The sequence below is a fragment of the Canis lupus genome, chromosome 20, assembly GCF_011100685.1.
Source record: "Canis lupus familiaris isolate Mischka breed German Shepherd chromosome 20, alternate assembly UU_Cfam_GSD_1.0, whole genome shotgun sequence".
In the NCBI taxonomy this organism is placed as follows: domain Eukaryota; kingdom Metazoa; phylum Chordata; class Mammalia; order Carnivora; family Canidae; genus Canis; species Canis lupus.
In genome coordinates this window covers 44,043,766-44,066,367 of record NC_049241.1, presented here as the reverse complement: position 1 = coordinate 44,066,367, position 22,602 = coordinate 44,043,766, and the positions used below count along the sequence as shown (strand labels likewise).

The window sequence follows — 22,602 nt, the reverse complement described above, 5'->3', positions numbered from 1 at the left end:
TCTGTGCTAATATGGTAGCCACTAGTCACATGTGGCTACTGAGCACTTGACATGTAGCTAGTGCAACTGAGGAACTGAGTATTTAATTTTAATTCATTTTAACTTAAAAAGACATATAGTGGAGCACCTGGGTGGCTCAGTTGGTATAAGAATCTGCCTTCAGCTCAGGTCATGATCCCAGAGTCCTGGGATCAAGCTCCACATCGGAATCCCTGCTCAGCAGGGAGTCTGCCTCTCCCTCTCCCTCTGTCTTTCCTCTCCTTCATGCTCTCCCTCACTGTCATTCTCAAATAAATTAAAAAAAATTTTTTTTAAAGAAAAGACATACAGTGAGTGGTTACCAAATTGAACTGTACAACTCTGTAGTGAATCAGTGTGTACCTGTAAGCAAAGGGTGACCACTACAGTGAAATCTGCCAATCCAGCAACACGCAGCACAACTCACCTGTCATTCCAACATGCAGAACAACTTGAAGAAAGACAAGTCTTTTTCAGCTGCTCTCCCAGAACATCAGGTGTGGAGTATGGATCTCCAGATAACACTGTTACCATTCTACTTCCTTTCTCTACCAGGTTTCAAAAATCTACCCCTCAGTTCTAGAGTTCTCATACTAATTTCTTAGAAATATTACTACTGGACAAAAAATGAGTCTACCAGCCTTTGTTGAGAGGCAGCTTCCAGGCTGTGGGGCACTTGAAGCTGAGGATCTCCAAGGGGGTGGGAAGTGAGGGAGGGCCCAGAGCTTACAACAGATTTTTATGACTCATACATTCATTAAGAACCCTGGGAGAAGGGAAGAACTTTGAGCCTGACAGTTTTGACAGAGGAGTCCTCAACCCTAGTCTAATAACCCTCCTAAGCCTCTCATAAAGGTAGCCAAAGCAGATGAAATGAATTATGCAGAAACTGTAAAATGTTGTAAAATTTATTATTATAAAAAAACAAGGCTATGCATGATAGAGCAAAATACTCAGACAATCCTTGGCAAATGAGATAAAATTTCCTGCCTGACTTGTCTCATACAAGAAATGGATGAGCTCATCATCAGGGAATGGTTCCAAATCAGAAAATGCAGAACTGTACCTTCTCCAGGAAGAGCTTAGGGTATAGCTGAAGGTCAGAAGATCATTCAAGAAGACTGCTTATCCCTCACATAGGAAGTCTTCAGCTGACTTGGGCTGAATCTAAACTAAAGTGAAATATTCCAAAGTCCCTTACAGTCCACTGTGTAGCCCAAAGGAAGAACAATATACAGTTCACTATTCCAAGACTATCATGACAAAATGAATCATGCACAAGCACTTGGAGATGCCTTCCAAATAATGCAGAAAGGTGTAAGTAAGAATTCTGGTTTAAGGAGAATAGGTGTGCTTTCCCTCTTTAAGCACGCTTACGGTGACAAAATAGTTTGAAAGGGCCTTGAATGTGAGATGAAAAATTCTTTCTTGCTAGACAGTTAAGCTGAACTGACTCCAGGGCTATGAAGGGGTCAGGGTGCACCAAGAAAGGGCAGGGGCAGAAAGACTTGCAAAAGCCTCACCCAGTCGGTTGATCAGGACAGACACAATCTGCTCCCCCTCCCAGGTTGATAATCTACCAGGCTGCAAAGTTTTACTATGAGGAAAAGACCCACCCAAGCTATCTGCCTGGAGTGGAGTAAGTGATCCACCTGAGGACTGAAGACTGTTGTCTGAACTTGGGTGGCTTTTAGAGCTATATCCAAAGAAGGGGGGCAGATCTGAAGCTTCTAAGTCTCAAAATAAAAGCCCCAGGGGCCTTTCTACCTCAAAAAGAAACCAGGAACCAGCTACCTAATAACCACGTTGTCATGCATGTATAATGCTCCACTATTCAATGTCCTAGCCTTAAAAGAAAAAGAAAAAGCTGTCTTCAAGAATAGCAAGGAAGAGGTCACTGACTGCACACCATTCTAAAGTCTATCTAGGGGAGTACTGGATTGCTGTAAGAAGAAGAGTGCACCTTGGGGTTGTAATGGGGTGACAGATGCTTGAGGAAGGCCACACCTGAGCAGAGCTAACTCCTTAAGCAGCTCCCTACCTAGAACAGAAAGAACTTGGGAGCTCCATAAACACCCAAAGCACTGTCTCTGTGATTCCTGGGTGTGAAGAGCCCATTTCCATCTCCCCAGCTCCTCCTTTTTTTTTTTTTTTTTTTTTTAATTTTTATTTATTTATGATAGTCACAGAGAGAGAGAGAGAGGGAGAGAGGCAGAGACATAGGCAGAGGGAGAAGCAGGCTCCATGCACTGGGAGCCTGATGTGGGATTCGATCCTGGGTCTCCAGGATCGCGCCCTGGGCCAAAGGCAGGCGCCAAACCGCTGCGCCACCCAGGGATCCCTCCCCAGCTCCTCCTAATCCTTCCAGAATCTGAAGTGCCACAAACTTTACTACATGATAGGTGCCAGGCATTGTGCATAGTCCTGGGAATACAAAGGAAAATAAGACAAAGCCCCTGCTCTCAGACAAGTCTAGCAGACAGGGTATCACACAGGGCACCCCCTCTCTAGGCCCATCTCTTTTTTCCCCTGGTGCCAGGAATCACCTCTAGTCAGCACACACTTATTATGATAACTATTTATAAATCAGTCTCCCACGCACCCCACTTTTCAATGATGTCTGAGAGGGCAGAGAACATCTTAGCCAACTTGGTTTCTCTAGCACCTAGCACAGTGCTCCAAAACGTAGAATGAACATAGTAAGGGAGGAGGATAATAATACTCTTAACTTTCCAGAAAGAGTCTATGAAACTGCAGAAAGTGGACAATCCACAAGAAGCAAAGGAAAGTGAGAAGAACAAATGCATGCTGAATCCATCTTTTCTTTGCCTCCTCCTTCCTGTGGCTGCTGTTCACTTGGCTTTGACATAACCCCTCCTCACTAGAGGGCTCTAGCGACTGCACCAGACCCTAGTCCCAGCCCCAGGGACCATCCTTCACACCCAAATAGGCCCCATCCTCCAAAAGGACTTTGGTCCTTTCCTATTTTCCAATAATTTGAGCAGGCCCCCAACACAATGGGTTGCCTTGTGAAGCCGATTCTACTGTTCCTGGCTGGCTGACAAGTGGTGGGTGGAAGCAAGTAGGACAGGTCGTCTTAAAACTGCTATGGTTTTTCCCAGCGCAATTGAAATAAAATCCAAACTCCTTCCTAAGACTTGTGGGTCCTGTGTGGTCTGGTGCCAACCCCTCCCCAAACTGAACTTGGGATTTTAAGTCTCTGGCTCTGCTTTCTCTTCCAGCTCTTTCCCGCTCCCGGGGGCCCGAAAGCGCCGTGTCCTCAACACCTGACTTCCCATAGCATGCCATCCCTTTTCTCAGAGCTTTTCTCACAATGTATACTTGGTTTTTGCTACTTTCTCTCCCTCACTACTAGGAGTCTGAGAGAAGGGACTGTGTCAGCAACCCAGCTGGGTGTCCCACACAGTATCTAATGCATATTTGCTGAGTTAATAAAAAGGCGGCCCTCCATCCCCACCCAGCAGCTCCTCCACTAACCCTTTTTCCTGATGGTTCCCACACCAAGTCACCCCCATCTCCTCATCCGTAAGTCCCACTGCCCACAACTCACTCTCCATCATCTCTCTCAAAACTTCCCACCTCAGAAGTCTCACTAATGCATCCATTTAGCTGTCCATCCTTCACAAATCCCATCTCTCAGCCCTTACACCTTCCTTCTTTCCTCTTAACCCTTACATTTCATAAGCCTCAAACTGCCTTTCACCATATACCTCCCCATCCACAAACTCCCCTTAAACCCATCCCTCTCACCCCAGGATGGGCCCCTAAAACCCATCACCCGCTGCTTAGCCCCATAAGCCTTTCAATCTGTCGCAGTTTAACCTCATAAATCCCTTCGGCCTCAGAACCCGGCCCCCCTCAGCTTCCCCGAGCCCCCACATCTCCCCTCTCACGCTCTCACCCTGCACCCTCCTCACCCCTCAGCCTCCAGTCAACTTGGCCTTGGCCCCTGGGCCCGCCCCCTTCTCTGCCGCCACTCTGGGTGGCCCCGGCCCCCGCCCCCGTCGAGCCCGCGCAGCACCTGGCCTGCGCCTCCTCCAGGCTCTGGTCGGTGATGGCCATGATCTGCTGCAGGACCTCGCCTGTGTCGGGGCCCGGCGGGGGCCCGGGCGGCGGGCGGCGCGGGGCCGGGGGAGGCGGCGCGGGGCGCTGCGGGCGCGGAGGGGACTCCATGGGCGGCGGGGCCGGGCCGGCGCTGACACGGTGCCGCCGGGCCTGGAGCGCTCACAGGTCGCCGCAGCCAACCACCGCCCCCCGCGCGCTGTGCGCGCGCGCGCCCAGACCCCACCCCTCGCCGCTGCCTCCCGCCAACCGCCGCCAGCCAGGCCGCCGCGCCCCGCCCACGGACACGCCCCGCCGCCTCCGCCAGCCAACTGCCGCCGCCCGGGCCGCCGCGCCCCGCCCACAGACGCGCCCTCAACAGCTCCCTTCAGCGGCCCAGGACTCGGCTGGGAGTTGCCGAGGCAACGGCTCTTCGCACCCACACCCTCCTCCTTCCACCCCTCAGCTCTCCGCCTTCCTCACCAGCTCAGAGCAAGGACTCCCGCTTAGGGACCTTAATCCTTCCTGGGGCCCTCACGTCTCCTCAGAGCCCCTGCCCCTCCTCGGAGAGGTCCCGCATTTTCTCAGAGACCCTCAAGTCTGAGTCCACCGCCCCCGCCGACATCGCCGCAGAGCCCTTACTCCCCTGCAGAGCTCCCACTCCTCACAGGTCTCCACTCAGATGCCCCCACTTCCTCAGGAACCCACATCTCTTCCCAGTCCCCACTTTTCAGAGAACCCCACTCCTCCTTCAAACCACCCCTTCCTTCTCAGAAATCCTGAGATTTCTCAGATCCCCACCAAAACCCACCATCTTCAGAAGCCCTGAGACCCAGGCCCCCCCTCAGTACCCTAAGGGTCCCCTCAGTCTCCGCCCCATCAGGTGGGTCCCTAGGGCTCCCGACCTCCTGGCTCTACCCCCCTCTCCCCGGAGCTTTTGACGAGGGGTGCAGTTGTGTGTGGTGATGGTGGCTGGAAGATTTGCACGGAGAGATTTTTCTCTGCTACACAAATCAATTCTCTTTTCAAGGTCCAGCTTATAAATGACCTCTGGTTTATCCATTCTCTCCATCAACTGCAATCTGACCCTAGAACACCCAAGCAGACTTATTGAACTACTGAAGGATGCTTCCTGAGGGTCTCCTCTGAGGTGTACCCCAAGTAACAGTGAATCTCCACAAGTCTTGGTTTCTAGCCATTAGTGCTCACTGCATCAGAGAAGGATCGTCGAGTGAGAGAAAAGGAACCGACTGGACACGAATCACTTCTCCAAAGTCACTGGGACCTGGTGGAGCCTCTGCTCTGAGGACAGATTCCAGACGCAGTCTCATAAAGGTCCTCAGCCTCTCTGCGAACCCTTTGGGGTAGGGCCCACCTTCTTCCCATTGCTGCTGGAGAGGAAACTCAAACACCATCTGGTGTGATTGGATTGGAGGACTCCAAAAAAGACAGCAGGGAATGGAAATGAATGATAGAGGCTGGTGTTAGGAACCACTTCAAAAGCTCTCTGGTGGGGTTCCTGGGTGGCTCAGTGGTCAAGCGTCTACTTTTGGCTCAGGTCATGATGGGGGGTAGGCCCTGGGATCGAGTCCCACATCAGGCTCCCCACAGGGAGCTTACTTCTCCCTCTGCCTATGTCTCTGCCTCTCTCTCTCTGCATCTCTCATGAATGAATAAAATCTTAAAAAAAAAAAAAAAAAAAAAAAAAAAAAGCACTCTCTGATTAAGGAAACTCAACACTGGGTCCCAATAAGAGAAAGTACTAGAATTTGTGGGGACCATGGAGGGTTGTTGCCCTGCACAAAAGTTCAGCAGCTAGTGCAGCCCTACACAGGAAGCCTAAGTTATGGGTAATTTTGGTGTCTTTCAGAGAACAGTGGTGGAAGCAGGGGGTTGAAAGCTTTAGGGATCAAAGGTTGAAGGGAAGAGAGACCTACAAGAGAGAGAAAAACCAATGGGACAAGATGCCAAAGGAGACCAGAGGACTATGGGTTAGAACTGGGGGATGCTGATGCAAGAGCAAGTGAAACACAGCTACCTTTGGGCTCTCCACCCTATAGGAATTGGTGTTGACACCCAAAGGGACATGTTTGTCTAATAGTCCTAGAGCTCCATGGAGGCAAGGAATGTATCTTTTATGGTCCTGTGCCCAGATCCATGGTGGAAGGCACTTGGTTGGCTCACCATCTCTGGAGATTCTGGCCTCAGGCCCTAGAAGATGTACTGCCCACCTTGGACCCTGAAGTTCCCAGCAACCCAGTTCATTCTTGCCTCCTCACAGAGCTGTCTTAGGACAAAGGGAGTTTTCCCAAAGGGAAAGCCAGCCCCATTTAACATAGGACTAGATTTTTTTTTTTCTTTTTTTTTAGGACTAGATGTTTTTGGTTCTTCAGTAATATATGCTTTACTGGCTTAAGAATTTGGCTTCTAATGCACGGCCTGAGTCCAAATTCTGGCTATTTAGCATGTGAACCTTAAGTAGAGCTATAACCCTGTCTCCTCCCTGCTGAAGTAGAAGCAGAGAATCCAGATTCTAGTCTATACTGTACCTGGCAGGATGCCTCTATGAGCATCTGAGGGTGGGGCTCATCATGGCATGTCTAAAGCCTTGGAGGGCTGTGAGGTGAGGTGAAGAAAACCAGGCTGAGTTTGTGACCAATTCTGGACATTGTAGGGATCCAAAGCTCTTTCTCCAGGGGCCTCTCAAGTCTCTCGGTTCACCTCCATAGCCTTTTGAAGCTGTGTAACCAGCCACAGGCCATACTGCAACTTCACTGTCTTCATGTGAAAATAAGTGTGCATCTGCACCACAAGATGCAAGTAATGATTAAATAATGCACCTACAGTGCTTGTCAGCATGCCAGGCACATCAGAGGAGCTGGAGAAACAGCAACTCTCAAATCCTGCACCCTACTCTGTGGGCCCCACTCCCACTGTGGGATCGACACACATGACTGTAATAGTCTGGACTCAGACGAAAGGAGAGGCAGGAGAAAGAGGGCTCACACAGGTCAGAGACCACTGTGGGCTCTAGAGGACAGAGACAGATGGGGGTGAGTCAGAGGCAGGGGAGTAGGCAAAACGGAGGCAAGACCTCCAACAAGAGAGATTGAATAGGGCATCTGGCTGGCTCGGTTAGCAGAGCATGCCACTCTTGATCTCGCGGTTGTGAGATCGAGTCCCATGTTGGGTAGAGAGTTTACTTTAAAAAGAGAGAGAGCTCAAGAATAAATAAATAAAATCTTTAAAAAAAAAGAAAAGTTTAAAAAAATAAAATAAAAAAATAAAAAAAAAGAGAGGGAGTAACAGCTGTACAGAGATCAAAGAGAAAAGAGAACTAGGGCTGAAGAGATCCCAGCCTAGCCCAAGCCTAGGTGCACAATTCTGGGACACAGGGACAGATGGACCATCTGAGTTGATGACAAAATGCTCTGGAGACCTCAGCAGAGAGAAAGGTTTACTCCTTATAGCACGTTCTCCCCACAAACTCCTCAATTCTAATAGGGACAGGCAGGACCCCAGAGGCTGCAAGGGTCCACAAACCTTTTCCCAGCTCATGCTCAGCACCCCTCAGTCTGCACCCCTGAAGAATCAGATTCAGGCAGATAGCGCATCCATGGTCCATCCTTGTCACTCTGTCGCACTGAGCAGAGTGGCCTGAGAGGGCTCTCATCTCTCCCATCTTAAACACCCACACCACCACAGACAGGGAAGTAGTCCACAGGGTTTACCAGGGATGAGTGGTAAAAATAGAAAATGTCGGTTAAAAACCCCCACAACCTGAGATGATTGAAGGGCAGATTCCTGAATCCCTTCTGACTCTCTCCTGGGCATTGGGAGATGACCCCACTCCCCCAGGCCCTGGGGCAGGCTGGCAGTGGAGTTGTGCCATAGCAGACTGAAGGTCTGTCCTGCAGCTTAGGTAGAGCCAGGTGCATTCACCAGTGGTCGGAGGCCATAATCTGGCATTTGCAGCACCCCACTGAAGTCCCAGGTCGGCTAAAGGGTGGAGTCCATCAAGGAGTGGCCATTCTCAGGAAGCATGATGCGAGTGCTGGCACCTGTTCGGGCGGAGGGTGCATAGCGGGCAGACTCGTGGGTGGACCGGCGTAGGCACAGACAGCAGAGGAGGCGGCGGAAGGTGCGGCGCATCTCAGCATCTCGGCACGAGTACACCACGGCGTTGACCAGTGAGTTGGCCTCGGCCAGGAGTAGGAAATACTTCTCCACCGCCAGGACGTTGCAGGACTTGCAGCCCAGACCATCCAGGAGCAGCACCACCTGGCCTGGAGTCCAGCAGACCACGAACGCCCCTATAGGATGGAGCCTGAGGTGAGCAGGGCTAGCTATTGGGGCCCAAAACCCACAGGTCAGAGCTCAGGCCTGGAAGGAGCTCCAGAGCTCAGACAACAGCCGTGTAGTTTGCAGGGCAAGAGCCGCCTGACACCTTTCTCTGATTTATCTGCCAGAAGGGATGCCTTTCCTAACCTGGTACACGGTAGACAGGGTGCTGGACATTTCTACATGAAAATTTGTTCTATGAGGGGAAGGAGGTCATGTGGGAGAGGTGTTACTTGGTGGGGGGAAAGGGGGTCATAGGGAAGAGTCACTCCTTGTTCTTAGGGGTAGGGGAGTGTATCCTTGCAGGATAACCTGGCTACCTCCCCCACTCAGACCACTCTACAGCCAGACTGACCTCATTACTCCCTACTAAGAACTCTTGAGGGCTTCCCACAGAACTCAGAACAAAATCTGACTCTTGCCTGTGCCCTTCGAGGCGGTGCTGACCTTTTCTCCTGCTTCTCTCCAGCCACACGGGCCTCCTCTCCTCTTTGGAGGCACAGCCCAGTCCTGCGGGACTCTCACCTTCTGTTCCCTCTGCCTGGAAGTCTTCCCTTCCCAGCATTCAGGTCTCTGCTCAGATGTCACCTCCTTGGAGAACATTCCCCACCCAAATCATGCCCTCCCATGCCTTGTGGGAGTTGGGGGGAAGCAGGGTTCCCGCAACCCTGGGCCAGCTGAGGACACTCACTCACCCAGGATAATGACAACGGTCTTGACCAGGCTGAGTGTGGTCTCTCGGTATCGCGGGTGGCAGCTGACGTGCTCTGCCATGCGCTGCACCCTCCGCCTCACATAGAAGAAAATGCGGGTGTAGACAGCCACCATGAGCAGGAAGACAAGCAGGCTGGACAGGGCCCAGACAGCCAGATAGGAGCGGCTGAGCAGGGGGGCCATGCGTGAGCAGCGGTCCAGGGCACAGAGGCAGTGCCAGGAGTGGGCCGGCAGCAGCCCCAGGCCCAGTGCAGCCACCCACACCCCCACGATGAGCATGACGACTCGGCCTCTGGGCAGGCGGCTGTGCAGCTGCACAGCCATCACGCTGCGGTGCCGCTCCACGGCGATGGCTAGCAGTGTGGCCACTGATGCCGTCAGGCTGGTGTCCAGCAGGCCCTGCCGCACGAACCAGCCCTCCAGCGAGAGCCGGGCCGTGCGAGGGCCAGTGTGGAACATAAGGAAGAGGTAGGCCACACCAGCAAAGAGGTCAGCCGCGGCCAGGTTGCCAAGCAGGTAGTAAATGGGCTGGTGGAAGCGTCGGTTGGAAGCAATGGCTGCGATGACCAGCAAGTTGGTCAGCAGCACCAGCACGCTGACTGTCAGCCCCAGGGCCACCACAACCACATCTTTGGGCCGCCAGTGGGAGCTGAGTTCCTTGCCACTGTTGTTGTAGAAGAAGCCGATGGTCTCGTTGTAGTAGCACTGGCCCATGGTGACCATCTGGGGGCACAGAGGGAGAGGTCAGTATAGGTGGCATTTGTTCGAAGGACACAAGAATGAGCAGCAGCCAGTGAGGGCGGGGGTCAGGACAGGAAGGGCAAGGGTCTCAGACTCGGTAAAGTGGCAGTGGTGGAGCCCAGGGTAACCGGGAAAGCAAGCTCCCTGGTGGGAGTGTGGGGGATGGGCAGCTGTTGCTCATTTACTAATAAGACCCTTACAAAGATTATCCCCCCAAATCAAATGACTGGCTGTTTGTTTTAACTTAAGCAAAATCAAACAAACGAAAACAACAAAAAAATCATCTACTACCCAAGCGCGCCCAATCTGTACTGGGGGGGTGAGTGGCGGGGAAGGAGGGACAAAGCGCCAGGAGCTGTGCAAGTGGGTGAGGGACGGTACGCTCGCTGCTGGGATCAGTGCACAAAGTAGAGCCCAAGGGGCGTGTGTGAGCAGGGTGGAGTCGCTGCTGGGACCCTGCAGGGCAGTCCGTGCTTGAGCGTGGAAGTGACCGGGTCCACCAGAGCCGGCAGCGACGCGGCCCCAGAAGTTGGGCGGCGGGTGCTGGGCGCGAGCGTTCCCGAGGCGGGCGGGGTATCGGGCAGTGACGGGTGGGACGGAGGACCCCGGCGGTCTCCCAGACAAAGGGGGCGGCCAGGGAGGCGGCGGCCGCGGGGCCTCCAGGCGCCCCCAGGCGCCCCCAGGCTGGAGGAGGAGCCGGGGCTAAGGGGAGGAGGGGGCGGTGCCCGGGCCCCGCAGGCACGTGCCGCGCCCTCCCGGGGACCCGCGCCCGCCCGCCACCGTCAGTACCGGCCTCGTCTGGGCGGCCCGTCACGTCGCAGACGGGCGGCCTCCCGGGGGGACGGGGTAGGCCCCAGACCCATAGCCTGGGGGCCACCGCGGGAGCCGACGAGCGTCCGGGTGCGCTGGGCGCGGGCGCCGAGAGCCGAGAGCCGGAGGGCGGGGTCCCGCCCCTGCCTGGGCGCGGCGCCCCGCCCCCGCCACCTGGGAGCCCCGCCCCGCCCCCGCCACCTGGGGGATCCCGCCTCCGCCGGCGCGGTCGGGACGGGGTCTCCCGGAACCGCAGCCCCCCACCGTTTCCTCCCGGCCTCGCGGTCGCCCCTGCACTTCCGGCGCGGGACCCCCGCCCCCGCCCCCGCCCCCGCCCTCGCCCGCCCCACGCGCAGTTTCGAGCCCCCGGGGGCCGAGCCACTCACCGCGCCAAGTCCCCGCCGTGACCTCGCGCCGCCTGGGCGCAGCTCCGGGTGGTCTCAGGGTCCGCGCCCCCGCCCGGCCCCACCCCACCCGCTCCCCGCCGTCCAATCCGTCGCCGAGCTCCAAGCCACGCCCTGATCCGACCGGGCTCCCACCGCCGGGACCCCCGCCCCGCCTCCGCTTCCCCGGCCCCGAGATACCGCGCGCGCGGCCCCCGGGGCCCCACGGACCTCTCCGGCCCCAGCTGACCCTCGGGCCGCGCTCAAGTTTCTGGAAATCCCACCCCCACGCCCTGCGCCCGCGGCCGCGCTGCCCCCTGCCCGGCCCGGCTGATGGCGGCCCTAGGCTCCCACGGCCCAGAGCACACAGCCCCATTGTCCCGGTTATCTGCACTTTGTTATATTTGTTTGATTATGCAGGACCGGATCGGGGACGTGGAGCTCCGGGAGGGACGGGCCGTTGTGACTCAGCCGGGTGCCCGGGCCCAGCCCGTACTTCTTGTAGGTGCTCAAGGATGTTTGGGGATGAAAGGGGGCCTTAGTTCCTCCAGTGGGTAAAGTGGGGCCAAAGGATGCTGCCCTCCCCTCTCTCTCTCCCATCACCCTTGCCTGGCAAAAAAAAAAAAAAAGACACTCAAGGGTATAAAGGACACAGTTTATTCCCAGGCGTCAGGCCCCAGGTGCCACAGAGTCTGGGCTGCCCACTCCCTCCAAGAGCTGCTCACCTGAGGCAGCTAAGGAGGCAGGCAGAGGTGGGGGAGTGGCTACAACCAAAGTAGCAAAAGGTACCCCTGTCCCAGGGGTTAGAGACTAGAGTGGATGCCAAGGATCCCATGACTTGTAATGACCCTGAGTGTTGACCCTGACTAACCTCTGAACCTGAGTGGCCCTGATGCTTGGCAGTGACCTATGTCTAGTGGGGGAATACTGGTATATTGCTTCAAAAGGGGTTTTAGTCTCCAAGGCCATGTAGTCTTTCCTTGCAGGAACTCTCCAGTTCCCCCAACACTGAACACCTCTCAGTCCTTTCCCCCTTGGTCAGAAGGCTGGGATGGTCAAAGATGGTCCTCAGCTTCCTCAGGTTGGGGATCTGGGCAGCAGGTGGCCTTGGGCATAGCTTCGCTGGGTAGCTTGGAGAGAAGCCGGGCTGTCTCCTGGGTGATCTCAAAATGCTTGGGCAGCGGGGTGCGGCGCAGAGGGCTGCCCTCAGGCGAGGAGGTGACAGGGCCAGGTCCTCGCCTCCGCAAACTCCCTCGCGTCACTGATGTGATAGGGGTCTCCTCACACAATTTGGAAGCTACCAAGGCAAAGCTGGACAGCTGGTGGGTGATAGGCCGTGCTCCACCCCGGGGATATTTCACTGGCTGGCGGCTGAAGTGGCCACGGGATTGAGTCCCCAGGAGTGAGTCCTCTGGACCTTGGCTGGACACTGTGGGTTGGGATGGTCAATGATGAGCATCCCTGAGTCCTCTGGATATAACCTGGGGGTCAAACCTCAGCCAAGCTATCCCAGGCAAGGACACCCCTCTGATTCCTGGGCTACCCCCCAACATACTCACCTTCCTCTTCTTCCTTTTTGGTGTCCTCAGCCACTTCTCTGTGGTCACTCTGTGGAGTTGGAATCTGTAGGAACAAACCCAAGACCAAAACCCCAATAATAAAATCCCAGTTCTTTGAGGTTCTTTGAGAGCTGAGGGTTTTTTTCTGGACATGTAAAAGGTCTTTTGCAGTTTTGGTATCTGGGGAGGCGATGCCCTTAACAGTGTACAGCTTGTCTCCTTGTGCAGAACAATATTATTCATCTCAACTGTGGACTCCATGAGGGCAGGAACGCCCTTGCTCAGCAGAGAGCCAGGCCAGGGAGTGACTTAGCCATGTCCGCATTAGGACCAGGTGAACTATCTGTCTCCATTCTGCTCTGCTCTATAACCTCGCACCCACTTTTTAATTTATCTGTACATCCTTCAGTTTATTCTTTAGCTAAATGCTAATAGCAGCTGGAGTTCTTTCTACATGTTCCAAGCACTTTCTGAGCCATTCCATTTCTCAGAGACCCAGTGCTCACTGACAGGCCCTTTGCCAGCTCTGGGCTGCTGTGAGGGGAGGCATATGCTCTCAGGAATGGTGTGTGTAGCAGGATCTGAGGGGCAGGGAAGCCATCAGTAGGAGTCTCATCTGTAAATGGTTTTCACTAACAGTATCTACCTCTCAGGGCTGCAGTAGAGATGATAGGAAGCCTATAAAATGCCCATGCACAGTAAGTACACAATGTGTGGCATTCCACAGACCCCTCTTTGGCCTCACTTTCTACCACCTTCTCTTCACTAATTCATTACAACTCAAGGCTACATCCTACACACACCAGGCATGCTCTCACCTCAGGGCCTTTGCATTGGCTGTTCCCATTAGAACACCCTTCCCCGGATCTCCACCTGGCTCATTCCTCCCTCACATCTCTCCAGTCTTTGCTCAAATCCACCTTCTCCATGAGATCTGCTCACAGCATCCTATTTACTGCTACAAACTGCCCTCTGCCTCTCCTTGGTACCCCCAATGTCTCTTACCTTATGCTACCCTTTCTTTTATTCTCCATAGTACTTGTCACCTTGTAATGCCCTATAAACTGACTTTATACCATATTTCTTATTTGTTGTTGGTTTCTTTCCCGCTGGACTGCAGTTACCAAAAGGATGGGGTCTCTGAATAATTTACTCACTGATGTATTGGTAATGCCTACTACAACAATACTTGGTACATAGTAAATGCTCAATAAACATTCTGTTGAAAGAATAAATAATCACCTATGTTAGTAACTCTGCAGAGCTGTACCCTGTTGTTCCTCCATTATTATTACTCACCATTTCATTCCTCATGTGTAAGGAGAGAGGGAATGAAAGAGAACATTTTAAAGGCAAAGAAAGGAAGGAAGACAGGAAAGTGAGAGGATTAAATGGAGAGAAGGCCCTCCTCCTGTCTGCGGGCCCAGTGGGTTCCTACCTCAGGAGGCGTGGCCTCAGGATGCTTCTCCAAGGTACCATGGAGCTCAGAGTCTGTGTCGGGGTCCGAGGCTAGGACTAGGGGTAGGGGATCTGGGGCAAGGTTGGAGGGTGGTGGTTGAGGGTTGTTTGTGAGAGGCCCAGGAGCCGGACTGGGGTCTTGGGGCGGAGGCTCAGTGGCCACAGGGAGGTCATCCATCCCAAAGATTTGCTCATAGTATACAATGAGGAACTCAACGAGCTGGGCCTGGTGCCCCGAGTCTAGTAGACAGGTGACGGAGCCAGCACCAGCTGCCCCTGGACCGTCCGGTGGCCGCAGCAGTGTTGGCCCAAACACAATGCCCAGGTTGTTGGCAGACATCTTGTTTTCCTCAAACTGTGCAGCCACCCTGGGGATGGTATGAGGAAAAAGATCAGGGCATGGAATGGATGGTCACTGGCCATCAGGAAGGCGAGACTAGTAGGCTAGGCTAGTGACAACTTGCCCAAGTCATGGGTAAGTGGTCCCAGTCATTGAGACCAGCAGCTACACGCCCAGCAGTGGAGATCAGGGGTGAGCCCCCAAAGTCTGGAGTCATGTATTAAGATTCAGAGCTCAGAAAACACATGCAAAGATCAGAAGTCAGTGTCAGGGGTCAGTCCCAGAGGTCAGTAGTCATGTCAGTAGTCATGTGACATGTCCACGGACACAGTCACAAATCTGTGGCTAAGGTCAGAAGTCACATTTCAAGGTCAGGGACAGTGCACACCTGAACAGATGGGCCACCAGGTGCTGCAGGGTGTTGTAGTTAGAGTCAGGCAGCTGCACCAAGAGGGTCTTCAGCGAGCGGATAACCTCAGGGCTGGGGCTGGGGGTCCCAGGGTCGTGCCCAGGGTCTGCATGCAGGGTCTTAGCCAGAGAGATGAAGGCGTCGTAGAGGTGGAAGGGGACCACGGGGTCAGTGAGCTGGGGGTGGAATGGGGGGAGGGACATGGGTATAGGTGGGCTGCAGAGGGCCCTCAGCCTGAGCCCGCCCAGCCCCTGCCCCCAAGCATTGAGTACCCACCTCCTGGAGGAACCGCTTGAGAACACTCGAGACATCATGAGGCGAGTTCCCTGACATGTCCACCAGTGCTCGACCATTCTCAAAAGCCTGGCACAGCCGCTCCACACGGACCCGGGACCCGCTGACCCGATAAATGCCCTGCAGGGCAGGGGCAGGAGATAGATACTTGACTTCCGGTCTGGCTATCAAGAGGGCTGGGTCACTACTGGGGGTGGTCAAGAGTCAGGGCAGCACCTGCACACCCAGGGCACGCTGTTCTATCTCAGCCGTGCACCTGGTGATCACAAAGGGCACCTCCTCCGGGAAGTCCCTGGGCAGCTGCAGGAAGTCGACTCCAAAGAGGGGGGTCCGGGCTGGGAGGCGCTTATGTCCACAGAGGATCAGTAGAGTCTCCAGGCAGCGCTTGTGGCAGGTCAGAAAGCACTGAGAGGAAGGTCATAGAGTCAGGGAGGTCATCAGGGGTCAGTAGGGGGAAGAGAGGTCATAGAGGTCCTCAGGGGCAGGGGACTCATAGGACACTGTTAGATCAGGGTATGTCCCAAGGGCAGAAAGGTCATAGGGATTTCAGGTCAGGGAAGTGCTTAGGGTCAGGGAGGTCCTTCGAGTCAGAAGAGGTCATTGGTTGATGGGCTCAGGCCACACCTCCTCACACTCAGTCCCGCTGACCATGAAGGCTTCACATTCACGGCACTTGGCTGGGCCCCGTAGCCGTCGTAACCGGTGGGTTTGGGCCGCACTGGAGAGCGTCCACTTCCTGAAGGGGGTTCCTGGGCCGTTCTCCAGCCCATCTACCAGGTCTGCAGGGACACAGGGTCAGGGGTGCCTGGTCCACCCCCCGCCATGCCCCATCTGCTTCCAGCCTTACCGGGATCTCGCTCCTCAAAGTCATCTGAGGACTCAGTGCCTATGGATGAAACCTTCATCAACCGCCTTGTGCCAGAGCCTGGAGTCAGAGGGTCAAGGATCATAGAAGTCAGGGGTCACAGGGGTCATGGGGAAGCTGCAGGGCTAAGGAGATATTCCTTGTTTTTGGGTTTTCCAGAACTACCCACAGATGCCCTTGGGGAAAGGGTTAGAAGTCAGGAGGGAAGTCAGGTCTGATATTAGGGGTTGGAGAATGGGTCAGCAGTCTGTGGGGTCATTCAGAAATTGGCTCAAGAGAATGGATCAGAGGATGAGGAAATAGGTCATGGGTACAGGTAGGTCAGAGGTCAAATGACAGGTTAGAGATTGAGGGTCAGAGCCTGGGCAGGGTCTAGAGGCTGGTTAGAGGTAGGGAACGGGTTAGGGCCAGATCCTGGCCTCACCTGGGCTGGAAGTGGGAGAGTCCAGGGACCGAGATTCGCTGCCACCACCCACACTGTCCACATCGCTGCCTGGAGTTGGGCCTGGAGTCCCTAGGGGGAAACAGGTCAATTAGGATGGACCCCTGCTCCAGCACCACTCCTGCCTCCTCCCTGCTATGCTCACCTTGCCAACTTATGCCTGTGTCCTCCCAAGGGCCAGCCTCAGCTGCACTTTCATCCAGCCGTGGGGGTGGGGGTCCAGAGGGCTTCTTTCTTATGTCCAGAGGGGAGCTGAAAGGAGTTTGAGGAGTCTGATAACCAGGAAACTGCTTTGGGATGACATCACCTATGCACTACATCTAGCACCTAACTCCAAGCACTTGCGTCTGCAAGCCTCGACACCCGTGAGCACCCAGTATAGTAACCCTAAAGTTTGGACTCTCCCAGAACAGGGATACCCACCCCCACAGATAAAAGCCTTGGGTACTAAACCAAGAACCGAGGCTTTGAGTTTTCTGATCCTGAGTATTCAGCTTGGTGGTGCCAACAGCCTGCCACTGTCTATGGGGCCCATTCCTGACCCTGCTCCTGGGTGGGTCCCCACCTGTGTGCAGTGGGCACGAATTCCTGGAAGGAGAAGGCAGGTGGAGGGGGTGGTGGGGCCTCAGGCTGCAGCGCCCTCACGAACTCCTGGTAGCGCTGGCCAGCCTCAAAGGGCTCACAGCACTCGGCCAGGGCAGCGAAGGCACGGGGGCCACGCTCCGCCTGCGCCCCTCGCAGCCCGAACAGTCCCAGGGTCACCTGCAGGGGTGGGGGCTAGGTCAGACTTCAGTGAGAGAGGGACAGAGCCTGACCTTTAGAGACACCCAGTGTGGTCAGGGTCTAGGGGCAGGGCAAGCAATGAGAGGCAGCTGGGGCAGGGCATGATCACATCCTGGCCCAGAATGGAGGGGTAGAGATAGGACCCCAAGTGGGTGGCACCAAAGCTGAGGTGTGGTCAGGGACTGAGGGCAGAAACTGGCTGTCTGGGGAGAAGGAGTCCTAGGCCCTGGGGATGGGTTAGGGGCAGGCAGGACGGCTGGGGCCAAAGGAGAGTGTGAGGCAGCAGTGGGAAGGGGTCTCACCCGCCTCAGCACTTCATCTCCCTGCAGCACCAGCTTGCGCACATGCGACACGATCCGCTGCTTGGCAGCCTCCAGGTCTTGTTGCCGTGCGTTGGCTTCACGGACAGAGGCCTGATATAGCGCCACGGCCTCCTGAACCTAGGGAAACCAGGGCCAGGACACACGTGGGAAAAAGTGTGGGGCTGGGTGCACCAAAGTGCTGGGGAGCATGGCACCAGGTCCCCACCTTGGCCTGGGCCTCCTCTCGAGATCGCCGCCGCCGCTCCTGCTGTTTGCTGGGCCCAGGCGAGGCCTGAGGTGCCGGGTCCTCAGGGGATGCCTGGGAACGAACCCACAGGTCCTCGCTGCGCTGCACATACTGGAGCTGGGCCCTCCGCAGCGCCTGCACTGCCTCATTCTGGGACCGTGGGGGGGGCGGGGTGGTAGGGACAGAAGGGGACAGATCAGAGCCTCTTCCTCTCCTCCACCTCCAGCCAGCGCACACCCACTCACCCAGCCAGGCCTCACCATCCGCTTCTGCTCTTTCAGCCACTGCTCCTTAAACTCCTTCCGCCATTTCTCGATTTCAGTTCGTTTGGCTGCTAGAGGCTGGCAAGGACAGATGGGGGGCTGCTTCAGGGCCGCCCCAGTCTTTCTGCTCCTTGCTACCATGTGCCTTTCATATTCTGGACCCTCTTTTGGGTCTGCACTCTCTCCCCCACCCACTGGCCCTTCACCTGATCCTTTCTAAAGCCTGGACCCACATGTGCCAAAGCTCTCTGCCTGGGATCACTCAGCAACCCCCAACCCCATGCCAAGCCCTGCAAACAAACAAAAGCACAGTTTTGCAATTGCACAGGAAGCTTGGTTTGAATCTCTGCTGGGTAACCTTGGGCAAGTTCCTCAGCATCCCTGGGCCTCAGCTTCCTCATGAGCAAAATGGCACTGATGGTAGTGTCTTCCTCCTAGGGAGAGGGGACTCGAATAATGCATGCAGCAGGGCCCCCTCACCTGGTAATAATCTCTTTTCTGCTGGGCCACTGTTTCCATGGCCAGGGCTCCCAGGCTTAGGTCATGTTCCAGAAACAGGGTGTAGATGTACTGCAGTGGCATGTGGCTCTGGGGTGGGAAGGTTGGTGTTAGAAGATGCTGAGGATCTAGGGGGTCAGGGCTGCGGTTCTGGAGGGCTTGGGCCCTGGGAGGAGTGGGGGGTCTGCTCATGGCTACCTGCTGGTGGATTGACACCTTGCCAGCCTCGGCGATTTTCATGATGCTTTTGGCAAACTCTAGCTCTGGGGGAAGACAGCAGGGGTCTGAGTTGAGCACGGTGTGGGCACTGCCTGGGCCCTGGAGCCTGGGGCAAGGCAGAGGGGCCCTCACCAAGGCTGGCTCTCTTCTCGGTCCAGGCCAGTAGCTCCTTAGCGTAGCGGCTCCAGGTCTTGGCATAGTCCAGAGCTGCATCCACGCCCCCCTTGGTCCGTATGAGCCGCAAGTCCAGTTCCTCCCCTGGGGCAGAAAAGTGAACCTCAGACCTCTGAACTCTGACCTTCTGTGTTAGCTTTCCCTGAACCCCAAGATCGGCCAAACCAGAGACCCCTATTCTACACGCTATGGCTGCCCCAAACACCCGTTTATGATCTTGTCCAGGTTGCAATTTTATACTGATTCTCCACTCAGATGGGGGCTCCCTAAGGGGAGGAGCTCAGCTCTGTCCTGTGTACTGCTGTGTCCCTGGCACACAGAACAGGCAGTGGGTGATGACTAGTTGAAGGAGGGACTCCTCTCTGCCCTCATTCCCTCAGTCCCAAAGTCCCCTACCTGTTAGGGGTGCAGGACCCTCCAGGGAAGGGCCACTCCAAAGGCTGGTTTCATTGGTCTGAAGGGGAGGGAGGCAGCATTCAGGAGCAAGCAGAGCAGAGGCCTCAACCCCTAGAGCCCCTCCTCCTGGAGGACCCCCTCCTCCCTGCCTCCTTGGTTCCGCCCTTCACCTCAGTGGCTGTAGGGGTCTTGTCAGATTCTGGGTCTCCTGAAAGCACGGGGTCTCCAGGCGGCATCTCAAGGGTCCTGGGAGGTAAGGGTGTCAGGATACCACCCTCCACCCAGTCTGTCTTGGTTAGGGGTGTTGGGAGTCCCCAGGGCAATCTGAGTGGTAGTCCTGGACATATCATCTCTGTGACATCTCTTGTATCTGGGAGGCCTGAGTGGTTTTGCGGGGAACCAGATGAGTTTTTTTAATGGGACTTGAGGGAGTTAAAAGGTCCCAGGTGAATCTGGAGTTCATAGAGTAGAATTATAAGGATCTCAAATGTTTTAAGGGATCACAAGAAGACTATATGGGGGTCTTAGGACCATTTGGGGGATTTCCAGTAGGTTGGGGTGGAGGGCTGAATTTTGGGATTTTTCATGTTTTGGAGGGACCCATCTTGGACTTCTCAGGTTATTTGGTAAGTGGATCCAGATGTTATAGGTTCCTAATGAGGTACCTAAATGGTTAGGGATTTGGGGTGGCCCAGGTTTAGACTCACACGTTCCCCAGTGAGATCTCAAGGTTGTCCAGGCTCCGGAAGATGTCACTGTACCTCTTCCTGCTCTCCGGAGCCAGGGGTAGCCCTGGGGGAGGGGAGTGTCATACATGGACCAACTGAAGCTTCCCTCCACCCACAGCAGCACCTAGGCCCTTAGCCAGTTGTTTGGAGGGGAGGGAGAGAGAGACAGTGTTCTGGACCTGTAGAGAGTGTGGGGTGGGTGTCAGAGTCAGGATTGAGGCAGTGTGGCCTGGGGTGAAGCCAACTCAGGGCAGGCAGATGGACTCAGGCACAACCCAACACAGAGACAGCTGCTCAGAGGAACGGAGACACCCACACACACATGGGCCCAGAAGCAAAGCAACAAAACAGATGCCCCAGATGCAGCCACACTGTCCCTGGGGAGAGAGCCAGCTTGACAATGGAACCACATGGACCTCAGGCCAGACAGATGGAAATACACGTGGGAGAGACCGGCACAGAGCCTGTGGCACAAACAGACCAAAACCAGAAGAACATAAAGACCAAATGACACTCAACATGCACAGCAGAGACACAAAGACAGCCGGAAATACAAGTCAGACCTTGCCACATTTCTGCCACAGCCCCCATTCTAGGGAGCCCAGATCAGCAGTGCCCACTCCCTGGACTATGGAGGAGCCGAGTGGGGATCCTGCCGCGTCGCCCTCTCCATCAGCAGTCGCGACACCCTGCCCCCATCACAAATATCAGAAGCAGAAGCAGCCACTTCCCCTTCCTGGGCCCCCTCCCCCAGGCATCCGGGGTGAAGACTCCAAACGGGGAGGGGGTCAGAGAATGATGTCCTGGGCCCCCTCGGTTTGGGGGTACCCAGTGGAGGATGCCCGTGTCCCTCCCGTTTGGGACTCCTTCACCACTCTCTGGACAGAAAGGGACAGCCGAGACCACTCAATTTAGGAAGTGGGGTACAGCTGGGGGAGGTCCCTCTAGGATCCCGTATCCCGGACCGCCTACCCGGCTCTGCTGCGTCCATCGCCCGGCCCGAGGATCGCTCGGCGGGGACCGGGGCTGGGATGGGATCTCGCGCCGGCGGGGCCCAGCCCCTATTTCCTGCCGCGGCCGCTGCCGCTGCCGCCTCCGCCGCCGCCCGGGTTCCGCGTAGCCCCGCCCAGCAGAGGCTACGCCCCGCCATCGAACACGCCCCTGCTCCGCAGAAGCCCCGCCCCCCGGCTTCACCTCGGCGGGTCGGCCACGCCCCTGAGGCCCGGAAGCCGGTGCCGCTCCCCGAGCCCAAAGAGCCCAAAGACGCGGGAGATGCTGTGGGGCCAGGGCTTCCAGTGCGACCACTCCCTGGCTCCATGCCTACCAGGGTTCTCCTTGCCAGATCTCTCTGCGTGGGCCCCAAAGCCCCAGCACACTCCCTGGTCCGGAGCGCCTGTTCCCTGAATCTTCCACACTCCACCACCCATTGATTTCTCTACCCAGGTGCCTCTTGGACCCCTGAACCCATCCAGGCTCCACTGGGTCCATGGAGCTGCCCACTGGAAAGGCCTGATGTCAGGCTTTATTCCAGCGGGATCTTAAGTCCCCCAATGCTCTAGGGCTGCAGACCCCTGCTCTGGGGCACCTCTAGTGACCTTGGAAGCTGAATGACTCTTGAAGCCCTGATTAGAGCACAGCTAGAAGTGCCCCTAGCACCTCTCAGGTCCCAGAGGTCACAGATCTCCACCCTGAGCACCTCAAGAATCATTCCCAGCAAACAAATTCCAAATCTAGAGCTCTCTTCTCTGAGTTGCCTCAAATTGTTTCAGGGATTCCAAGTGATCCTAACAGCCCATCTGTCCAGTGGGTTTTGGCACCCCTAAACCTCCATACACTTTGGTTTGTGCCAAGGGCCCATGTGATGCTCACAGGCATTCACAGATGGTCCCTGACCATTCCCTGTTTTGGATTCCAAGGCTTTCCTTGGACTGTGGACCACACTCCTCCTGATAGCAAGCTGGACAAGGGACAGACTGCTGAGAATGATCAAGGGGGTGGTGAGCCCCTCACAGATAATCAGCAGTGAGAGAGTTTGTCTTGAAGCCTGGGCCTGGGATTCTCACATCCAGCTTGTCAAAGTTATACTTATGAGGCACCTGGGTGAAATCAGTCAGTCAAGCATTTGCCTTTGGCTCGGGTCACAATTCCATGCTGAGCATGGAGGCTGTTTCTCCTTCTGCTACCCCTCCACCCCCACCCCCTACTTATCTTAAAAATAAGAGAAAGAAAAACAGGTTTATAACTTTGTTTTCTAAAGTTCTTAGCTGTTGAGAAGGCAGGAAATCTCCCACGGCCATGACTCTGCTCTCATGCTACCTACTCCACAATTCCGGAGTTGTAAGGAGTGCGCACCCTCTGACAGATGATAAATGACACCCCACATAGCACAGGGCCCCTGCGGGTGTGACCCGAGTTAGTATCTGCAATGATTTGGAATCAAATCACACCGTGAGAGGAAGGAATGCAATACTTCACATATCCCTAAAGAGGAGAAAATGCCATTATCCCTAACTCTTCACTGACCAGTGCCTAAGAGAACAGAATATGAAGTTGAGA

The 22,602-nt window shown here is 55.4% G+C and overlaps 3 protein-coding genes across 14 annotated transcripts in view; all 3 read right to left on the bottom strand.

Annotated features, from left to right (window-relative positions):
* Window positions 1–4,212, bottom strand: part of PBX4 (PBX homeobox 4) — a 36,805-nt gene extending 32,593 nt beyond the window's left edge. Inside the window, exon 1 of one of the 4 annotated variants that reach the window (XM_038566717.1) lies at window positions 4,061–4,212. In XM_038566717.1, the coding sequence (XP_038422645.1) occupies window positions 4,061–4,212 (152 nt within the window). Of the gene's footprint in view, window positions 1–445; window positions 2,148–3,956; window positions 3,976–4,060 lie in introns of those variants that run through there. The other 3 variants (XM_038566720.1, XM_038566719.1, XM_038566718.1) reach the window with 3 other exon arrangements.
* Window positions 4,213–7,510: 3,298 nt separating this feature from the next.
* On the bottom strand, window positions 7,511–11,146 carry LPAR2 (lysophosphatidic acid receptor 2). Of its 5 annotated transcripts, none has more exons than XM_038566723.1 (4): window positions 11,073–11,146; window positions 9,117–9,858; window positions 8,869–8,970; window positions 7,511–8,393 (listed from the first exon to the last, which is right to left on the bottom strand). In XM_038566723.1, the coding sequence occupies exons 2-4, from the start codon at window positions 9,856–9,858 to the stop codon at window positions 8,080–8,082; spliced, it is 1,158 nt and encodes a 385-aa protein (XP_038422651.1). In that variant the 5' UTR covers window positions 11,073–11,146; the 3' UTR covers window positions 7,511–8,079. The 5 variants fall into 5 exon arrangements, with proteins under 5 accessions (XP_038422651.1, XP_038422653.1, XP_038422649.1 ...); XM_038566725.1 differs by lacking the exon at window positions 11,073–11,146 and adding an exon at window positions 10,666–10,822 and having other exon boundaries at window positions 8,844–8,970; XM_038566721.1 differs by lacking the exon at window positions 11,073–11,146 and adding an exon at window positions 10,666–10,822.
* A 559-nt stretch (window positions 11,147–11,705) lies between these two features.
* Window positions 11,706–21,165, bottom strand: GMIP (GEM interacting protein). 5 transcript variants are annotated; one of them, XM_038566715.1, is made up of 22 exons: window positions 21,019–21,154; window positions 20,610–20,735; window positions 20,026–20,110; window positions 19,489–19,564; window positions 19,319–19,376; window positions 18,881–19,006; window positions 18,728–18,792; window positions 18,512–18,619; window positions 18,014–18,109; window positions 17,748–17,840; window positions 17,522–17,659; window positions 17,002–17,198; window positions 16,582–16,688; window positions 16,419–16,508; window positions 15,977–16,054; window positions 15,754–15,908; window positions 15,346–15,534; window positions 15,112–15,249; window positions 14,815–15,011; window positions 14,067–14,454; window positions 12,629–12,692; window positions 11,706–12,498 (listed from the first exon to the last, which is right to left on the bottom strand). In XM_038566715.1, the coding sequence occupies exons 2-22, from the start codon at window positions 20,635–20,637 to the stop codon at window positions 12,125–12,127; spliced, it is 2,850 nt and encodes a 949-aa protein (XP_038422643.1). In that variant the 5' UTR covers window positions 20,638–20,735; window positions 21,019–21,154; the 3' UTR covers window positions 11,706–12,124. The 5 variants fall into 5 exon arrangements, with proteins under 5 accessions (XP_038422643.1, XP_038422640.1, XP_038422644.1 ...); XM_038566712.1 differs by having other exon boundaries at window positions 17,748–17,918; window positions 18,029–18,109; XM_038566716.1 differs by having other exon boundaries at window positions 18,029–18,109.
* Between the last annotated feature and the right edge of the window lie 1,437 nt (window positions 21,166–22,602).

Bases quoted from the DNA above. Each gene is read 5' to 3' on its own strand.
- LPAR2 (XM_038566723.1), bottom strand. From the start codon at position 9,858: ATGGTCACCATGGGCCAGTGCTACTACAACGAGACCATCGGCTTCTTC. The intron at 8,971-9,116 runs GTGAGTGAGTGT...TGGGAAGGGAAG, and splicing joins GACCGTTGTCATTATCCTGG to ACTTCCAGGCAGAGGGAACA. The intron at 8,394-8,868 runs GTCAGCACCGCC...TCCATCCTATAG, and splicing joins GGAGAGAAGCAGGAGAAAAG to GGGCGTTCGTGGTCTGCTGG.
- GMIP (XM_038566712.1), bottom strand. From the start codon at position 20,637: ATGGGGGCTGTGGCAGAAATGTGGCAAG. The intron at 17,660-17,747 runs GTGGGGACCTGG...TGGTTTCCCTAG, and splicing joins GAGAGGAGGCCCAGGCCAAG to GTTCAGGAGGCCGTGGCGCT. The intron at 17,199-17,521 runs GTGAGACCCCTT...CCACCCCTGCAG, and splicing joins GAGATGAAGTGCTGAGGCGG to GTGACCCTGGGACTGTTCGG.